Genomic DNA, 16165 nt, shown 5'->3' with positions numbered 1-16165 from the left:
ATAGAGGAAGCTTTGTTTTCATAAACCTCTTATATGGATCTTTGATCGTATATAAAGCTAGGTCTAATCAACCAAATTTTAAAGAATTATATATGAAATAGGGGTAGAAAAAACCGAAAAAATTGTTTTTTTTAGTTTTCCATGCCAATGTGTTTAAAATGTTCTAAAACATCGAAAAATCGTAATTTTAAAAAATGTCCGTATGTGTGTGCGTGCGTGCGTGCGTGCGTGCGTGCGTGCGTGCGTGCGTGCGTGCGTGCGTGCGTGCGTGCGTGCGTGCGTGCGTGTGTGTGTGTGTGTGTGTGTGTGTGTGTGTGTGTGTGTGTGTGTGTGTGTAATACATACACATAATGACGCGCCGTACTTGGTATAACGATGGGAATAACAGTGCATTATGACGCGACAAACAGTTTTACATCGAATTTAACACTTCTGTGTTTAATCAAAAACCACTTTATCCCAGAAAAACTGTGCAGATGCATTAAAAAATTTTATATCTTTTTATTAACTATATTAGGCTACTATCCCTATTTTTTTGTATACGTGTTACTCTCATGAAACTGGGAGTACCATTATCTGTACATATCTCAGAAAAGTATAAATATTTTTATCTTTTCTTTTTTTTAAATTGAAATACCTGCTTAGGTACAAAGCTTTATTTTGGAACCATAAATAGGGAAAGTTATAAAGGCTTAAAGCGAAGGAGAGAAGGAAAATTTTCCTTTTTATATAGCCGGAAAAATCACATTTTAGTAAAAAATATAAAACTGATACTTACGTTTAAAAAAGTTTAAAACAACCTACAGTATTATAAAATATAAGGTTGTAATATATTATTGAAAAAAATGTTTTTCTAGAATTAAATATAAAACTGCAAAAGGTTAAGTATATTTTAAAGTTTCTTTAAAAGTTTTGTAACTTATTTATGGATAAAGAAACGTTTACAGAAAAATACATATTAATGAGCTTACTCTCTCTCTCTCTCTCTCTCTCTCTCTCTCTCTCTCTCTCTCTCTCTCTCTCTCTCTTATTCATACTGTACTAACATATTTTGCAGACAAGTCATTAAAACATAAAATTAAAAAATTATCTTAAGTATTAATTATTGGTGCACATTGTTCGCTTAACATCGAGCGATGCTTCTCGCATCGTGAGTTAAAAAGAAAGCATCGAGAACAAACAAATTAAACATACGTATTATTAAAGGGAAGGCGATATTTGCATCTTACACGTTTAGTTAATTCGCAAGTAATGGGATGATATGTGTATAATTCGATATCTTGTGAATCTCGTTCCTCAATGATGCTTTTCGTTTGAATTCGTATAATTCAGGAGAGATTTTAAAACATAAACGCAAGCAACTTTTTATAAATGGTGTACATAAACTTTTAACTGATGTTTCGAAAAACACATATTTTATCATTAGTTCGTTCTCTCCGCTTAAAATATAATAAAAATCTATATAAAATATAACTATTAATAACGCTTTGATCTAACATAGCACAAAAAAATCTCATAGGCTAGCGATTAGACATTCGTGAAGTAGCTACATGTATTCACGACATGCTTGGTCAAATGTGTTGATGCCTTCTTTAGTAGAATTATAAAATTGAACGATATCTGATTCTTTTCTAACATCTACATCTCCTCGTAAAGAAGACAATATGATAACCATTTTATTTCTTTTTGGACAATTAATATGAAAGTAATGAAAGTAAATTTACTGCAATTAATGATTCACGTTTACTTTATGCTAATAATATTATTAGCATAAAGTAAACGTGAATCATTAATTGCAGTGCATCTTTTAATATTCTTTGGTATTTCTCTTTTTTTGCTTGAATTGTCTCATATCATACTAAGTATAAAGTTATTTTTCATGTTTTGCACTAAAAGCACTGAAGTGAACCATTTATTACAAGTAAGTTTTTTTCTTGTTTAAGTGTGAAGAACTCACCACCAAAGTACAAGTATTTCTGTGAATCACCCTGTACATAAACACGCGTCGTGGTTTTATGACGATGGGATAACAGCGCATTATGACGCGACACACAGTTTTACATCGAATTTAACACTCCTGTATTTAATCAGAAACCTTTTTCCGAAGAAGAATTATGCAGACACATTAAAAATTCTATATCTTTTTATTAACCCTAGCATATCTCTAGCAAGCATTAATATTTTTTACCTTCTCTTTTTAAAATCGAAATACCAAAACTTAAGCGAACTATATTAAGCTTTATTTTGGAAAAGTAAAGAAGACAGAAGTTATAAAAGCTTAAAGCGAAAGAAAATTTATGTATAGCCAGTAAAATCATTTTTTCGCAAAAGATATAAAACTGAAACGTTTAAAAAAGCTTTAAAGCTGCTAACTGCTTTATAAAACATAAAATTAAAATATTATTAAAAATGAATGTTTTGCTAGAATTTAAACAATTTTAATATAAAGCTGCAAGGAATCGAGTACATTTTTAAGTTTTCTTAGAAGTTTTGTAGCTCCTTGGATAAATGAGCGGTTACATAAAAATACACATAATACACTTATTCATTCATGCTATAACAATATATTTTGCAGACAAATCATTGAAACATACAATTAAAAAAGAAGTCATCTTAAATATTAATTATAGGTGCACGCTGTTCGCATAACATCGAGCGATGCTTCTAGTCGCATCGTGGTCTCTTGCATTGAGGACAAATAAATCGAGTTTTCCAAACACTAAAGGCAAAACTCTGCACCTTTTTATTTCTGAATAGTCTAAAGTTGTGTTTTACGATGTTAAAGAGCAAAAAATCGTATTTCGTATAGTTCGTCATTTTTTAAAATAAAATACCAAAATTTATAAAAATTCTTTTGAAAATTACGGCATTTTTGAAACCACTTGGCAAGAATTTTTTTCGAAAAGTTCTACATAATTTAAGTTTTTGTAACGACCTGAATTCAACATTACTCAGACTAAAAATAATCAAAAAGCATTCGTTAGTGGCAGATTAATATTATGTATCTTGATATTATATTGTTATTACGAATTTAAAAAAGACATTTTTTGGTGTCATATTTTATTGGCCGTAATGAATTTTCTGTACAAAAAAAGCCTACTGTGCTACGTATAATAACTAATTCTATTTAATTAAGCTATAGTACTCGATATCTTTCGAAAGAGAATATCTTTTAGCGATAACTTTCCCGTTGCCAATTGTGATAATGCACTGATGTTTTTGCGTATTTTTGATTGGTTTAACCATTCTAAATCGTCCGTTCGTTTAGTGTAGATGACTGCGCCATTTCTAGATCTCCCGATTTCTAATCACACGTATCTTTTCTTGCACTAGAAATTGCTATCATCATTTAAATGTATTTCATGCGTTACCTTATACTCTGTATTATTTTATATATTTTGCACGTCTAGTGTAGATGGTGCGCTCATCTACACTAGTCTACACCCAAAAAATTATAGAATTAACACCAGATTACTACCCTGAGAAATTCGAGTAGAAACTTTCATCGGTTGGTACTCAGGTAATAATAATGATTTCTTTGGCTTGTGGTGGGGAGGGAACAGAGTTTTGATTCTCCCGAAGTGGCAGCTATAACGATAATGCCAAATCGACCTCAGCAGCGAAAACGAAAACATCTTAAAAGTGTTTATAGATTTCACGAACGTGATCAAAGTAACTGCGTCGCATTATTATCCAGTAAGTATACATATCAAAAGAACAATATTTTGTCAACGTAACTTTATATTTTTGTTATATTATGCACGTTCCTACTTTTTAATAATATTTTATATTTGTAATATAAACTAGTATCTTCAATCACTTTTAGTCAACAATGGAAACGCCCAGCGAGAAGAAAGATATGCAAAAGCAATTTCGAACTCAACCTGAAAAACCTATTGATAACGAAAGTTCTTCAGAGGACGATAATGTTGAAGAATTAAGTAATATCGAATCAGAAGAAGAAGCATATGATATCGTAGAGGACGCAGAACAATCGACTGAAAGTGAAGAAGAAGGGACAGCGCATGCGTCGACGCGAAAAACTATATCCTTGGCAAGTAATGAAAGTTCCTCAGAAGAAGATAATGTTGAAGAATTAAGCGCTATCGAATCGGAAGGAGAAACATATTACATCGTAGAAAACATAGAGCAACAGGCTGAAAGTGAAGAAAAGGCAGCGCATGCGTCGATGCGAGGAACTAAATCCTTGGCGAGTCGTTTTATGTATAGCGCCAACTACTTTAAATGGTCCGTTACACCGCCGACGGAAGAAGAAACAGAAGCAGATAAAGTACCGGATTATGAACCTGAAGTGTTGTGCGTTGCGAAGGATAAGGATACTCCAATAGAAGTATGGTCTCTCTTTTTTACTGACGAAATGCTAAGTATAATTGTCAAATATACTAATGCTGAGATTGCACGAAAACGAAAAAATTGTAAAAGATTAAATATATCTTATTTATCAAATATTAATCTCGAGGAATTAAAAGCCCTTATAGGAATTTTATACTTTAGCGCATTAGAAGAAAATTCTAGTAATGTAGAAAAACTATGGAAATCATCACCTGTCTTTTGCTCAACCATGACACAACAACGTTTTATATATTTAATATCATTGTTACAGTTCGATGATAAAATTACACGTCAAGAACGTCGCCAAAGTGATAGATTAGCACCAATTCGTGACCTTTGGGATTCATTTATATCGAATTGTACAAAGTATTATTCGCCGGGTAAAAATGTGACAATAGGCGAGCAGTTAGTAAATTTTCACGGTAAATGTCCTTTTAAATGTGTTAAAATGGGTACTAAACGGGAAAAACTGGGACTTAGAATTGTTATGATGAACGATTCAGACACTTATTATATGATAAATGCTATTCCTCACGTTGGAAAAGACGATAAGAGACCTCAAAAGTTTATGCCTTCTTATTATGTTCGTAAATTATCAGAGCCGATCTATGACAGTCACAGAAACATTACTTGTAATAAACGTTTCACTTCAGTGCCTCTAGTGCAAAGCATGAAAAATAAATGTTCGCTTAGTATGGTAGGGACAATTCGAGCTAAAGAAAAAGAGATACCACTAAAAATGAAAAATTTCACTGAAATTAATGATTCGCGTTATCTTTATGCTGATAATGTGACATTACTTTCACATTGTCCGAAACAAAATAAAATAATTTTAGTATTGTCTTCGTCTTCTTTACATAAACGAGGAGATGCAGTTGTTGAAAAAGAACAACAAATTATTGAATTTTATAATTCTACTAAAGGAGGCACTGACAGATTTGACCAATTATGTCATGAATACAGTACTGCACGAAAGTCTAATCGTTGGGTGATGAAATTATTTTTTACTATGTTAGATCAAAGCTTTACTAATAGTTATATTTTACATAATTTAAACAAAAAGAACAACACAAAGTTAACAAAATCTGAGTTTTTTAAAACATTAGCTAAACAATTATACATACCACATATAAAAAGACGTTTATTACAACGTAAAGGAATCACCGAGAAATTACGAAAACTAATGGAAGGCGTTGTTAAGGGAGAAAATAGCGAATCATAACACATATATGATCCCCTTACTTACAAATTAGATAAATGTGTAAAGTGCAGATAAAATCCTGCCTTTAGTGATAAGAAAATTCGATTTATTTGTCCTCAATGCAAGAGACCACGATGCGAGAAGCATCGCTCGATGTTATGCGAATAGTGTGCACCTATAGTTAATATTTAAGATAATTTTTGTTAATTGTATGTTTCAATAATTTGTCTGCAAAATATATTGTTATAGCATGAATGAATAAGTGTATTACATGTATTTTTATGTAACCGCTCCTTTATCCAAGAAGCTACAAAACTTCTAAGAAAACTTAAAAATGTACTTGATCCCTTGCAGCTTTATATTAAAATTGTTTAAATTCTAGCAAAACATTTATTTTCAATAATATTTTAATTTTATGTTTTATGATGCAGTTAGCCGCTTTAAAGCTTTTTTAAACGTTTCAGTTGTATATCTTTTGCGAAAAGATGATTTTACTGGCTATACATAAATTTTCCTTCGCTTTAAGCCTTTATAACTTCTGTCCTCTTTATAGTTTTCCAAAATTAAACTTATAAAGTTCGCTTAAGGATGTTTTACCTATAGCTATATGTAGTATAATTTTGTTTTCTTGATTGAAGACTTTGCATGTATGTCAAACAACTCAAAATTTTTTATATGTTAGAACGGATTACCGTTAACAGTTTGAGTATGATTTTTTGTTATTTAAATAATTAGTATTGTTTAAACAATTAAAAAAATTTTTTTGTGGCAAAAAATTTTGAAACTTAAAATACAATATCAATGATGTATGTTTTACACATAAAAAAAGTTTAAGAAATATCTTAATGGTTTATTTATATTTTATTTATATTTACACACACACACACACACACACACACACACACACACAGCAAAGTGTCGATTCTCTATAAGGGATAATGTTAATTTTATCAACTTTAAACTTAAATAACTCTTAAATAACTTCAAAATTACAGAGTATTTTCAATTTAATTTAGAAACAATTTACAGCACTTTCTGAATATATTTGAAATATCTCCAATACATCCTTAATTACAATAACTTTTAAACCAGTAAGAGAATTGTGCTGAAATTTTACACAGATACTTAGACGTAATAATAGAACAATCTATGAAATTTTTAGATTTTTGGTAATGCTTTGAGATTGTCACACATACATCCTTAAGTTTTGGTATTTCGATTTCTAAAAAAGAAGGTAAAAAATATTAATGTTTGCTAGAGATATGAACAGATAAAGATATTTCCAGATTCATAGTAGTAATGGACGTAAACAAGAAATAGGGATAGAGTAACCTAGGGTTAATAAAAAGATATATAATTTTTTAATGTGTCTGCACAATTCTTCTTCGGAAAAAGATTTCTGATTAAATACAGGAGTGTTAAATTTGATGTAAAACTGTGTGTCGCGTCATAATGCGCTGTTATCCAATCGTCCCGTCACCACGACGCGTCTTTATGTACAGGATGATTCACAGAAATACTTGTACTTTGGTGGTAAGTTCTCCATCACACTTAAACAAGAAAAAACTTACTTGTAATAAACGGTTCACTTCAGTGCTTCTAGAGCAAAACATGAAGAATAACTTTATATATAGTATGATAGGGACAATTCAAGCAAAAGAAAGAGAGATACCAAAGAATATTAAAAGATTCACTGCAATTAATGATTCACATCTTCTTGATGCTAATATATTATTAGCATAAAGAAAACGTGAATCATTAATTGCAGTGAATTTACTTTCATTATTTTTATATTAACCCTTAGCTGGCACTGTGGGGTATTAAACGCTCCAGCCTAGTTCAGCTCTAATTTAAACCCCCCTATAGTACGAAAATGGTACTTGTGGCGCCATGTCTTGTTAGTTCGAAGAACCCTTTTCCTCCTGGAGTATACACCGTAATTTTAAAAGCGTTAATGTAACTGTGACAATCGAATGAAATGAACCGGGGTCATCAGGGACCCCAGTGTGCCAGCTATAATTATTCAAAGAATTTTTTCCTGAATTTTTTTTCCATTGGGTTTCGTCATCAGTGTGTAGTAGAAAAAGATAAGTCCATCATGTTGTACGATGTTCAATTTTTTTTTTCAAGAACGTTTCAAATAATATTATTCCGGTTTTATTAGATGGCGTATCAATTACGGCCTTATCTAATAAATAAATAATAAATAAATTAGATAAATAAATTTTACTTAATTAATATAGAAAAATAAATGAAAAATATCAGAGAACTTTGTCCAAATTATTCTCACGATTTTCCTCGAGCAGCTGTTGGCGTATGGGCCGAGGCCGTAATTGATACGCTATCTAATAAAACCGGAATAATATTATACGCTCTTGAAAAAAAAAAATTAAATATTGTACAACATGATGGACTTACCTTTTTCTACACACTGATGACAAAAACCAATGGAAAAAACAAGCATACTTTGAAAACATAAGTAGTACTTTTTTGGCTGAAATTCGTTTCTTTAACTCCCCAAATAAATACCTTTTGTGAAACGACCATTATCAAACTATTTTTTTCCTTAAAGTGTTGTATCTCAAGAGTGTCAAGTTAAATTTTTAGCTCTTAATATGAAAAAATGGAAGAGTTATGCATTTTTGAGTAAAAATAGTCATTTTGCTTCTTCATAGAGGAAGCTTTTTGATGGTGAAAAAAAATTTTTCGAGATTTTGATGGAAATAGGTTTAGAATGTTCCAAAATGTCGAGAAATCATATTAGTAAAAAATGTCCGGAAGATGTGTGTGTGTGTGTGTGTGTGTGTGTGTGTGTGTGTGTGTGTGTGTGTACGGATTCTTTGTACACGCATCTACTTCTACAATTTTTTAGATACCGGGTTGAATTTTGGTACACAAATAGAGTATCATAGAAAGTATGTTCTCCTCTAATTTTATTAAAATCTGTCGACCGGTATGGATTTTAAGGAGATTTTCATTTTTTAGAAAAGTGTGTTTTACGCTGTAGCTTTCTCAATATTTTAAATATCGATCTATTTCTAATTCTATTATATTTTTCAGTTTTTTCTACCCCTATTTCATATATAATTCTTTAAAATTTAGTTAATCAGTTCTTGAGTTATAGAAATTTCAGTAAACTTGACTGTTTTTTTAAACAGAAATTTTAAAGAATTATTGATTGATTAACCAAATTTTAAAGAATTATATATGAAATAGGGGTAGAAAAGACTGAAGAATATAATAGAATTAATAAAAATTGCTAATAATAAAGGGGTTACCGATTTCTGTTTAAAAAAATCAACGTGATTGTACGATAATTTCCGCAAATTTTGAGATATCGAGCTTAATTTTTTTTTATGGATGGAGTATCATTAAAGGTAGGTTGATGTTGAATTTAGCAAGGATCGGTGAAGGGGTTACCGATTTTTGACTAAAAAGTGTACAAGATATATATGTAATCTTATATATAGAATATCATTAAAGGAAGGTTGTTCTGAATTTGGCGAGGATCGGTGAAGAGATTACTGATTTCTGCTTTAAAAATGTGTAAGATGTACATGTAATTTTATACAGAATATTATTAAAATAAAGTTGTTTTGAATTTTGCGAGGATTGGTGAAAGGGTTACTGATTTCTGCTTAAGAAATGTGTAAGTTATTTGATGCACGGAAAAAACAACTCGGTTGTAGCAACCAGAAATATTCAGTTGGTACAGATTCAGTTGCAGTAACATCAAGCCTTTTTGCACAAACTGAAAGGCTGTTTACATCAACAAATGCTTTTGATTCGAGGAATCGAAAATTTCTGTTACTAATGTGCTGTTACCACAACAGAATATTCAGCTATACGGAAAAGAAAACTCGGTTGTAGCAACCGAAAATTCTGTTAATTCAGTTTCAGTTGCAGTAACATAAAGTTTTGTTACACTAACTGAAAGACTGTTCACATTAACGAATGCAACATCGACCCCTATATCTAGGCAGCTCGGCAGGGTTTCTACAGCGTTCTCAAGTTCGCTCGTGGCGGACAGCTGACTGCCACAGCCTATAACAGCAACTTATGTTTTTGCCATAAGTATACTTGTATCTTCGAGAAAAATTTTCTGCATGCAGATGACGGAAACCATATTTCTAACAACCAAATAACTCGGTAGCACGAACCGCCATTATGGTTCCTATATACGAGAATGAATAGTTAGAATAGCAGAGAGTTCGCTTCCACTATCAAAACATTCGACATTACAAACCGAAATATTGTTGCAATGAACGAGACTTTTATCAGTAGCAGCATTAAAACTCGGTTGAGATAACCGAGTACAATTGTCTCAGCAACGGAAATCTTCCAGAAGAATTTTTCTGTTGCTACAACCGAGTTTTCGTCTGGTTCCCAGGGAACAGAAAATTTCGGTTGCCACAACCGAAATTCGGTTGCACGAACGGAATATTTTTTTCCGTGTGGATAGAATATTATTTAAGGAAGGTATCAAATTTGGCGAGGATTGGTGAAACAGTTACCGATTTCTGTTCAAAAAGTTATATGTATAAGTTATACATGTAATTTTATATAGCGTATCATTAAAAGAAAGTTGATATTGAATTTGACGATAATCAATAAAAGGGTTCTTTGTTTATAAAATTTTGAATTTTTTGACAAATGTCCGTGGTTGCTCTAACTTCCGCCAATTTTGAGATATCAGGCTATTTATAATTATATTATATTCTTCAGTCCTTTCTATCTCTACTTCATTTATAATTTTTTAAGATTTGGTTGATTAGATCCAGCTTTATACGCGATTAAAGGTCCATATGCGAAGTCCATATTGGACCATGTAGCCTGAACTCCCAAAGTCAACATCGATTTGACATTGCGTCGATTGTAAAACCTCACTTGTGCTACTAAGCTCTATCAATTCATAAAAAAATTAAATTTAAAATTTAAAAAATTGTGCAAATTAAAAATTTGCACATTGCTTCCTCATCATTACAGATCGCTACCACTGCTCCTATTTTTTAGATTTATTTATTTATCAAGATTGTCTGTGATAAAAACGTACTTTCCGGTTTCGGGTCAATGGAATAAAGAGTTTAGATTAGGAAGAAAATAATTATGGAGAGGATAAAAGCATAAAAACAAGAATTACCTCTTTCTGCGAAATATTTTGTTTGTTTATTTCTTTCTGTCATTTACTTTCAACGAACCACTCTGCGCTAAAAGTAAAATTTCAACCCATTACAGATAATATAAGCAATTATAATTAATCAAATTAATAATATAAAAAAATTTAAATATATTTAAATTAACATTTCGTATTAGCTGATAATAACAGAATAATAAGAATATAAATAGGAAAAGTGAGCTAATAAAAATTAAAAATTATTCCTTGATTAAAGATATTTTTCTCATCGTCAATGGAGAAAACAATACCTATTATATGTATATATAATGCACTGTATATATATATATATATATATATATATATATGTTACACACTGTTTTTCTGCGTTAACAATGAGAAAAATATCTTTGATTCCAAGAAATAATTATAAACCTACCTTATCAGCGTAAAAAAATGTAAAGTAAAATAAAAGAAGAGAACTAGTTACTTGTTATTTTTTTTATACATTTTAATATTTCGACGAACCACGCATGTGTTGATTCTATTAAAAACCCAGCAGATGAGTCAGGCTACTATGACTCGGCGAATTAATATACCTTGCTGTACATCTCATTTACCAATATAATGTACAATAACTCCAATGCTTAATAGTTTATACTTTATAAAATATTAATTAAAAATTTTTTTTATATCAGTGGTAAATAAATTATGCTTTTGCATAAGAAAAGTTGCATTCATAAAATGCGCTTGGTGCAAATTAGTAATGTGTTTCTATGATAGATAGCAGTCAAAAACGTTTATGCATTGTGACTATAATATTAATAGTGTACAAATTAAAAGTTTTGACAACGAAGATTAATTGTCGTCTAACATATTTTTGTTAATTTTGACGTACTTCTTTGTGTAATGTCATCATAATTTTATTTTTCTTATTTATAATATATAAATAAACTTTGTTTTGCAGAATTTTAAAACAATTACACACACAAAGAATTTTAAACATTAATATTTCATATTGATCATTCATAATGATTCATAAGTGAATGAGGTGAACTATAACATATTAAAAATTTAGTAAAATTAGAGGAGTCAAGGGTTGGTTGTCCCCTTGTAAGACATTCTTTGGTATGATGCATACTTTTAGAGATAATAGCTCGTAACACTTTAAATGCCGCACTTTACACTTTGCACTTTGCCTTCAACTTTTTTTATATCTTATTTATAAGTTTATAACAAATAATAATACAACAGTTATATACAACAGTTTTTAACAAGTATTAAAAATAATTATATTGGGTAATATCTGTTTTACGAATAAGAGCAAATTAATCGTTAAATTCAATGTACAATATAATTTATGTATAAATATAAATTAATTTTATTCAATCTTGTTAACAAGCTCAGAATTAAGAACTAAAATGTTATAAAATTAAATTATTTAAATTAGATACTTAAATTACATAATATACTTATGTAAGAAAATAAACTAAAATAATAAAATAATGCAATTAGTTTTTTCTTAACAAGAATTTGATCGAAGCTTTGATATTTAACATTTATAGACAGAAGGTTAAAAAGTTACTAACCATCTTTTTAATTGTTACCCCTTTTTATTTAAAATTTAAATAAAGAATGTAAAAATTGTGATTAATCATGTATAATAATTTGTTTATTTTTAACAGTTTAACATTATGTAAAATGTAACAATATATTGTTCTCAGTATTTATTAGCTAATTTTAATCGTTGTTAGCACGCGCACGATCTTTTTTTTAATTTATAAATTAGAAATATTGTAATAAAATATCAATAGAATTATGTTTCAAAAGTATACATTAATCAGTAACAGATGGTGGATTAATAATATTAATTAATATTAATTTTATAGATATTATAACAAATAACTACTTAGAATAATATATATATTAAAATATGTATTGTATATTAGCGAGTGTCAAGTATATATTTAAGATTAAATAAAATAAGTATTATTTAATAACTGTTTATGACTGTTACCTGTTAAATAAAATAAGAATACGAATAGCGATACTTTTTGCTATAAATGTTTCTTTATCCAATCAAATTACTACTTAAATTACTACTTAAATTAATTTTTATTTCATGTAGGTTCGGAATAAAAAATCTCATTGTTCATTTATGCTGCATATTTATTTACGTTGAATAATATGTAATATATAATAATTCGTCATCGGTATACAGTGATACGTCGTCAATATCGCTGTCATTAATAACTACGAATTTTCTGCGCAATCCAATCATTGAATTTGGACACTCTGGTGTACACGGATGGCGCGCCTGGAGTACCGCATGGAATAATACCCCAAGATACTATTCCAGTGAGCACCGGCTTTTGTCCATTGTACGAGACTAAAGGGCCACCGGAATCACCCTAAAAGTGGTATTAAAGATTTTGATTAAATCGCCACGTTAATAGGCGACGTTACTCCTGCTATGGTGATTTACTAAATTTATTGAACGTCTGGAACTTACACTGCATGCGGAGATTTCATCGTACAATGGCCCAGTGCAGACATTGGTTTCATGAACGGGAGAAGATCCAGTCAAGCGCACAACGGATTCGTGACAAATATCGCGATCGACGTACTCCTTCTGAACGTGCTGAAGTATTGCTGGCATTTCCGGGAAATGACTATTCGAGATGGAGCCCCATCCAGCAAGCCATGCCTCTCCCGATGGGTCACTTTCTGGTGATGCCAACTCGATGGCTTGTACTCGGTTCGTCAACTTTAATGGGGACGCAAGCTTAAGCAGACCAATGTCATATGGGCCAACACCACTGAAAATTAGAAAATCGATACAAATATAAAATTATATATTTATTAATAACGAATCTTTAAAGATAATTGTGTTTAAACTAATACTAGAAGAATTGTAGTATTAGTGGAAAAAAAAATAATAATCTACAGTGTTGACGGAAATATTTTGTATATATAAAACATAACAGATCCCGAGATTTATTTCATGCATTATCGCTTATCTGAGATATAGTTTTCCGTGCTTCATCACTTATCTGATATACAGTTTTTCTAATCGTAAATACTAAGTGATAACCGAAATACCAATATGCTGCGTCATTATTAGTAATTTTAATTATTGTAATTTATTCTGTAAATAGAGCGACTCTGATTATATTGATGCAAAAAGAAACATTATATTCTAGATTGCTAATATACACAATTACAAGTCAATTATAAATACAGCATTAATTATATATTAATCCGAATAAAAACTAATTGTTCGTAGGTACTTATTGCTTTTCAACGTTTTACTTACCCCCCATATTTTTCATGTACAAAACCTTGCGAAACTTTGACCGTCTGTTCGTTGGGCTCATTACGTAGAATATTGTGCTTTCCAGCCTTGACGCTAATATAATTTGCAGAAGGAAGTGCTTGAACGCAGTGCGCTGCAGTTATGATCCAGCGCTCGTTCAAAATGGATCCGGCGCAGAAGTGCTGGGAGTATGCGTGAAGGGAAACTATGTACGGGTAAGCACCTTCCGGTGCCTTTTCACCTCCGACCACCTGAGGTGAAAAAAACGGCAAGATCGGCATCTGAAGACCGACTCGGGGCCTTGGGCTCGCTAAAATTTCAATTAATAATATTAAAAAATATATATTCTCGCTAGAAGAAGTTGATCGTAACACACCAAAGATAGTTCTATGAAATATGATTAGAAGAATTTGTAATAATATAATAAAAACTATAAAGTTTTGCTCTTATTATTGCTTAATGATCCATGAAAGGAGACGATAATTTTATTATTATTTGTATAATAAATTTGAGACTTTTTAATAAGAGTAGTTTCTTATGTGTTGCTTTAGTGTTTATTTTTTTAATGTAACTTAGAGAGTTTATCCAAATTATATATGTTGTATAAATCAAGAAAATTGACTTACCGGCGATCGCCACTGCTAGGAGAGCAAAGGATACGATTGCTTTGGGAAACATCTCGCTGATTGATGTCAAACCCACGAATTGAGGGTATTTTATACTCGTTTCATGGAGTACATCCATATGATATCTGATCGATCAATGATGACGCTTCGTTGATAATCCATTGTAATCTACGAAAATTCGTTTACGATAAGAAAGATTTACTGTAGACAGTCTTACGACTTAATTGTATTGATATCAATATTGAATCAAATAGTACGTCGCAGCTAATTTTAACGAACAATGCGCTACTAGTCCTATATATTGTGTATATCGTCAATATAACAAAATCTGTACAATTAATTCTGCGATAAGAAATGGCTTCTTTAAAATTAGATACACTGATATAAAATGTATAAATGTATAAGTTCACAGTTACATAAAGAAAGAAAATGTATTATTTATCCACATTTTATATTTAAAGTTTAATTTATTTATTTACTCACCTTAATAAATCATTTTTTTTTTAAGAAAAAAGCGCTTATTAATAAGTCAAACAAGAATATCAGCTAAGACAATAATATTAAGAAATGCATATTAAAATTAATAATGCATATTTTAATTATTCTGATAATGGTCGTAACTTTGAAATAAATTAAATTTAACAACAAACAATAAATATAACAATAATAAAAATTATTATTAATTAGAAATTAATCTTTCTTCTTATTTGTTATTTGTTTTGATATTGTTTAAATCACTGTTTTAACATGCTAATCAACTATAAAAGTTATTTAAATAATAACAATAAAACATTTTTTTAGCTTTAACCAATTAAGCTACAATTCAATTATGATAAATCATCCAGTAGATAAACTTCTTGTATTGTCGTTATCTGATTATGATCAATCATTATCCCTCAACAAAAATATGTAAAAGATGCGGAAAAACAGTAATCCGGTTTATGATAGAGAGAGTGGATTTATTTTTTATTTATTTATTTATCCAGATCGTCTGTGATAAAAACGTACTTCCCGGTTTCGGGTCAATGGAATAAAGAGTTTAGATTAGGAAGAAAATAATTATGGAGCGGCCGATAAAAGCATAAAAGCTTGAATTACCTCTTTCTGCGATATTTTTTTTTTAAGAAAAAAGCGCTTATCAATAAGTCAAACAAGAATATCAGCTCAGACAATAATATTAAGAAATGCATATTAAAATTAATCATGCATATTTTAATTATTCTGATAATGGTCGTAACTTTGAAATAAATTAAATTTAACAAGAAACAATAAATATAACAATAGTAAAAATTATTATTAATTAGAAATTAATCTTTCTTCTTTTGCTTCCTCATAGAGGAAGCTTTGTTTTCGTAAATTCGTATATGAACCTTTGATTGCGTATAAAGTTGGCTCTAATCAACCAAATTTAAAAGAATTATATGTAAAATAGGGGTAGAAGAAACCAAAGAGATAGATTGTTTTTTGAGTTTTTGATGTCAATATGTTCAGAGTGTTCTCAACGTCGAAATATTGCATTAAAAAAAGTCTGTATGTATGTATGTGTGTATGGGCCA

The 16165-nt window shown here is 30.1% G+C and overlaps 2 protein-coding genes across 2 annotated transcripts; one reads left to right on the top strand and one right to left on the bottom strand.

Moving 5' to 3' along the window:
• Nucleotides 1–3832: 3832 nt before the first annotated feature.
• Nucleotides 3833–5575, top strand: LOC139781125 (piggyBac transposable element-derived protein 4-like). The gene has a single exon (XM_071719947.1). It carries the CDS (start codon nucleotides 3833–3835, stop codon nucleotides 5573–5575), a length of 1743 nt encoding a protein of 580 aa, XP_071576048.1.
• A 7336-nt stretch (nucleotides 5576–12911) lies between these two features.
• Nucleotides 12912–14288, bottom strand: LOC139781139 (lectizyme-like). The gene is made up of 3 exons (XM_071719967.1): nucleotides 13984–14288; nucleotides 13180–13486; nucleotides 12912–13078 (listed from the first exon to the last, which is right to left on the bottom strand). Exons 1-3 carry the CDS (start codon nucleotides 14262–14264, stop codon nucleotides 12914–12916), a joined length of 753 nt encoding a protein of 250 aa, XP_071576068.1. The 5' UTR covers nucleotides 14265–14288; the 3' UTR covers nucleotides 12912–12913.
• Nucleotides 14289–16165: the final 1877 nt, after the last annotated feature.

The sequence above is a fragment of the Temnothorax nylanderi genome, unplaced genomic scaffold (genome assembly GCF_030848795.1).
Source record: "Temnothorax nylanderi isolate EJ_2023f unplaced genomic scaffold, tnyl_v1.0 TNYL_tig0317_pilon, whole genome shotgun sequence".
In the NCBI taxonomy this organism is placed as follows: domain Eukaryota; kingdom Metazoa; phylum Arthropoda; class Insecta; order Hymenoptera; family Formicidae; genus Temnothorax; species Temnothorax nylanderi.
Note: the sequence above shows the minus strand (reverse complement) of the source record. Positions and strands in the feature narration are given on the sequence as shown.

What these genes read in the sequence shown, in the direction of transcription:
- LOC139781139 (XM_071719967.1), bottom strand. Translation starts at nt 14,264, where the DNA reads ATGCCGATCTTGCCGTTTTTTTCACCTCAGGTGGTCGGAGGTGAAAAG. An exon ending in GTACATGAAAAATATGGGGG is followed by an intron (nt 13,487 to 13,983) that starts GTAAGTAAAACG and finishes TCTAATTTTCAG; the next exon opens with TGGTGTTGGCCCATATGACA. An exon ending in ATGAAATCTCCGCATGCAGT is followed by an intron (nt 13,079 to 13,179) that starts GTAAGTTCCAGA and finishes TACCACTTTTAG; the next exon opens with GGTGATTCCGGTGGCCCTTT.
- LOC139781125 (XM_071719947.1), top strand. Translation starts at nt 3,833, where the DNA reads ATGGAAACGCCCAGCGAGAAGAAAGATATGCAAAAGCAATTTCGAACT.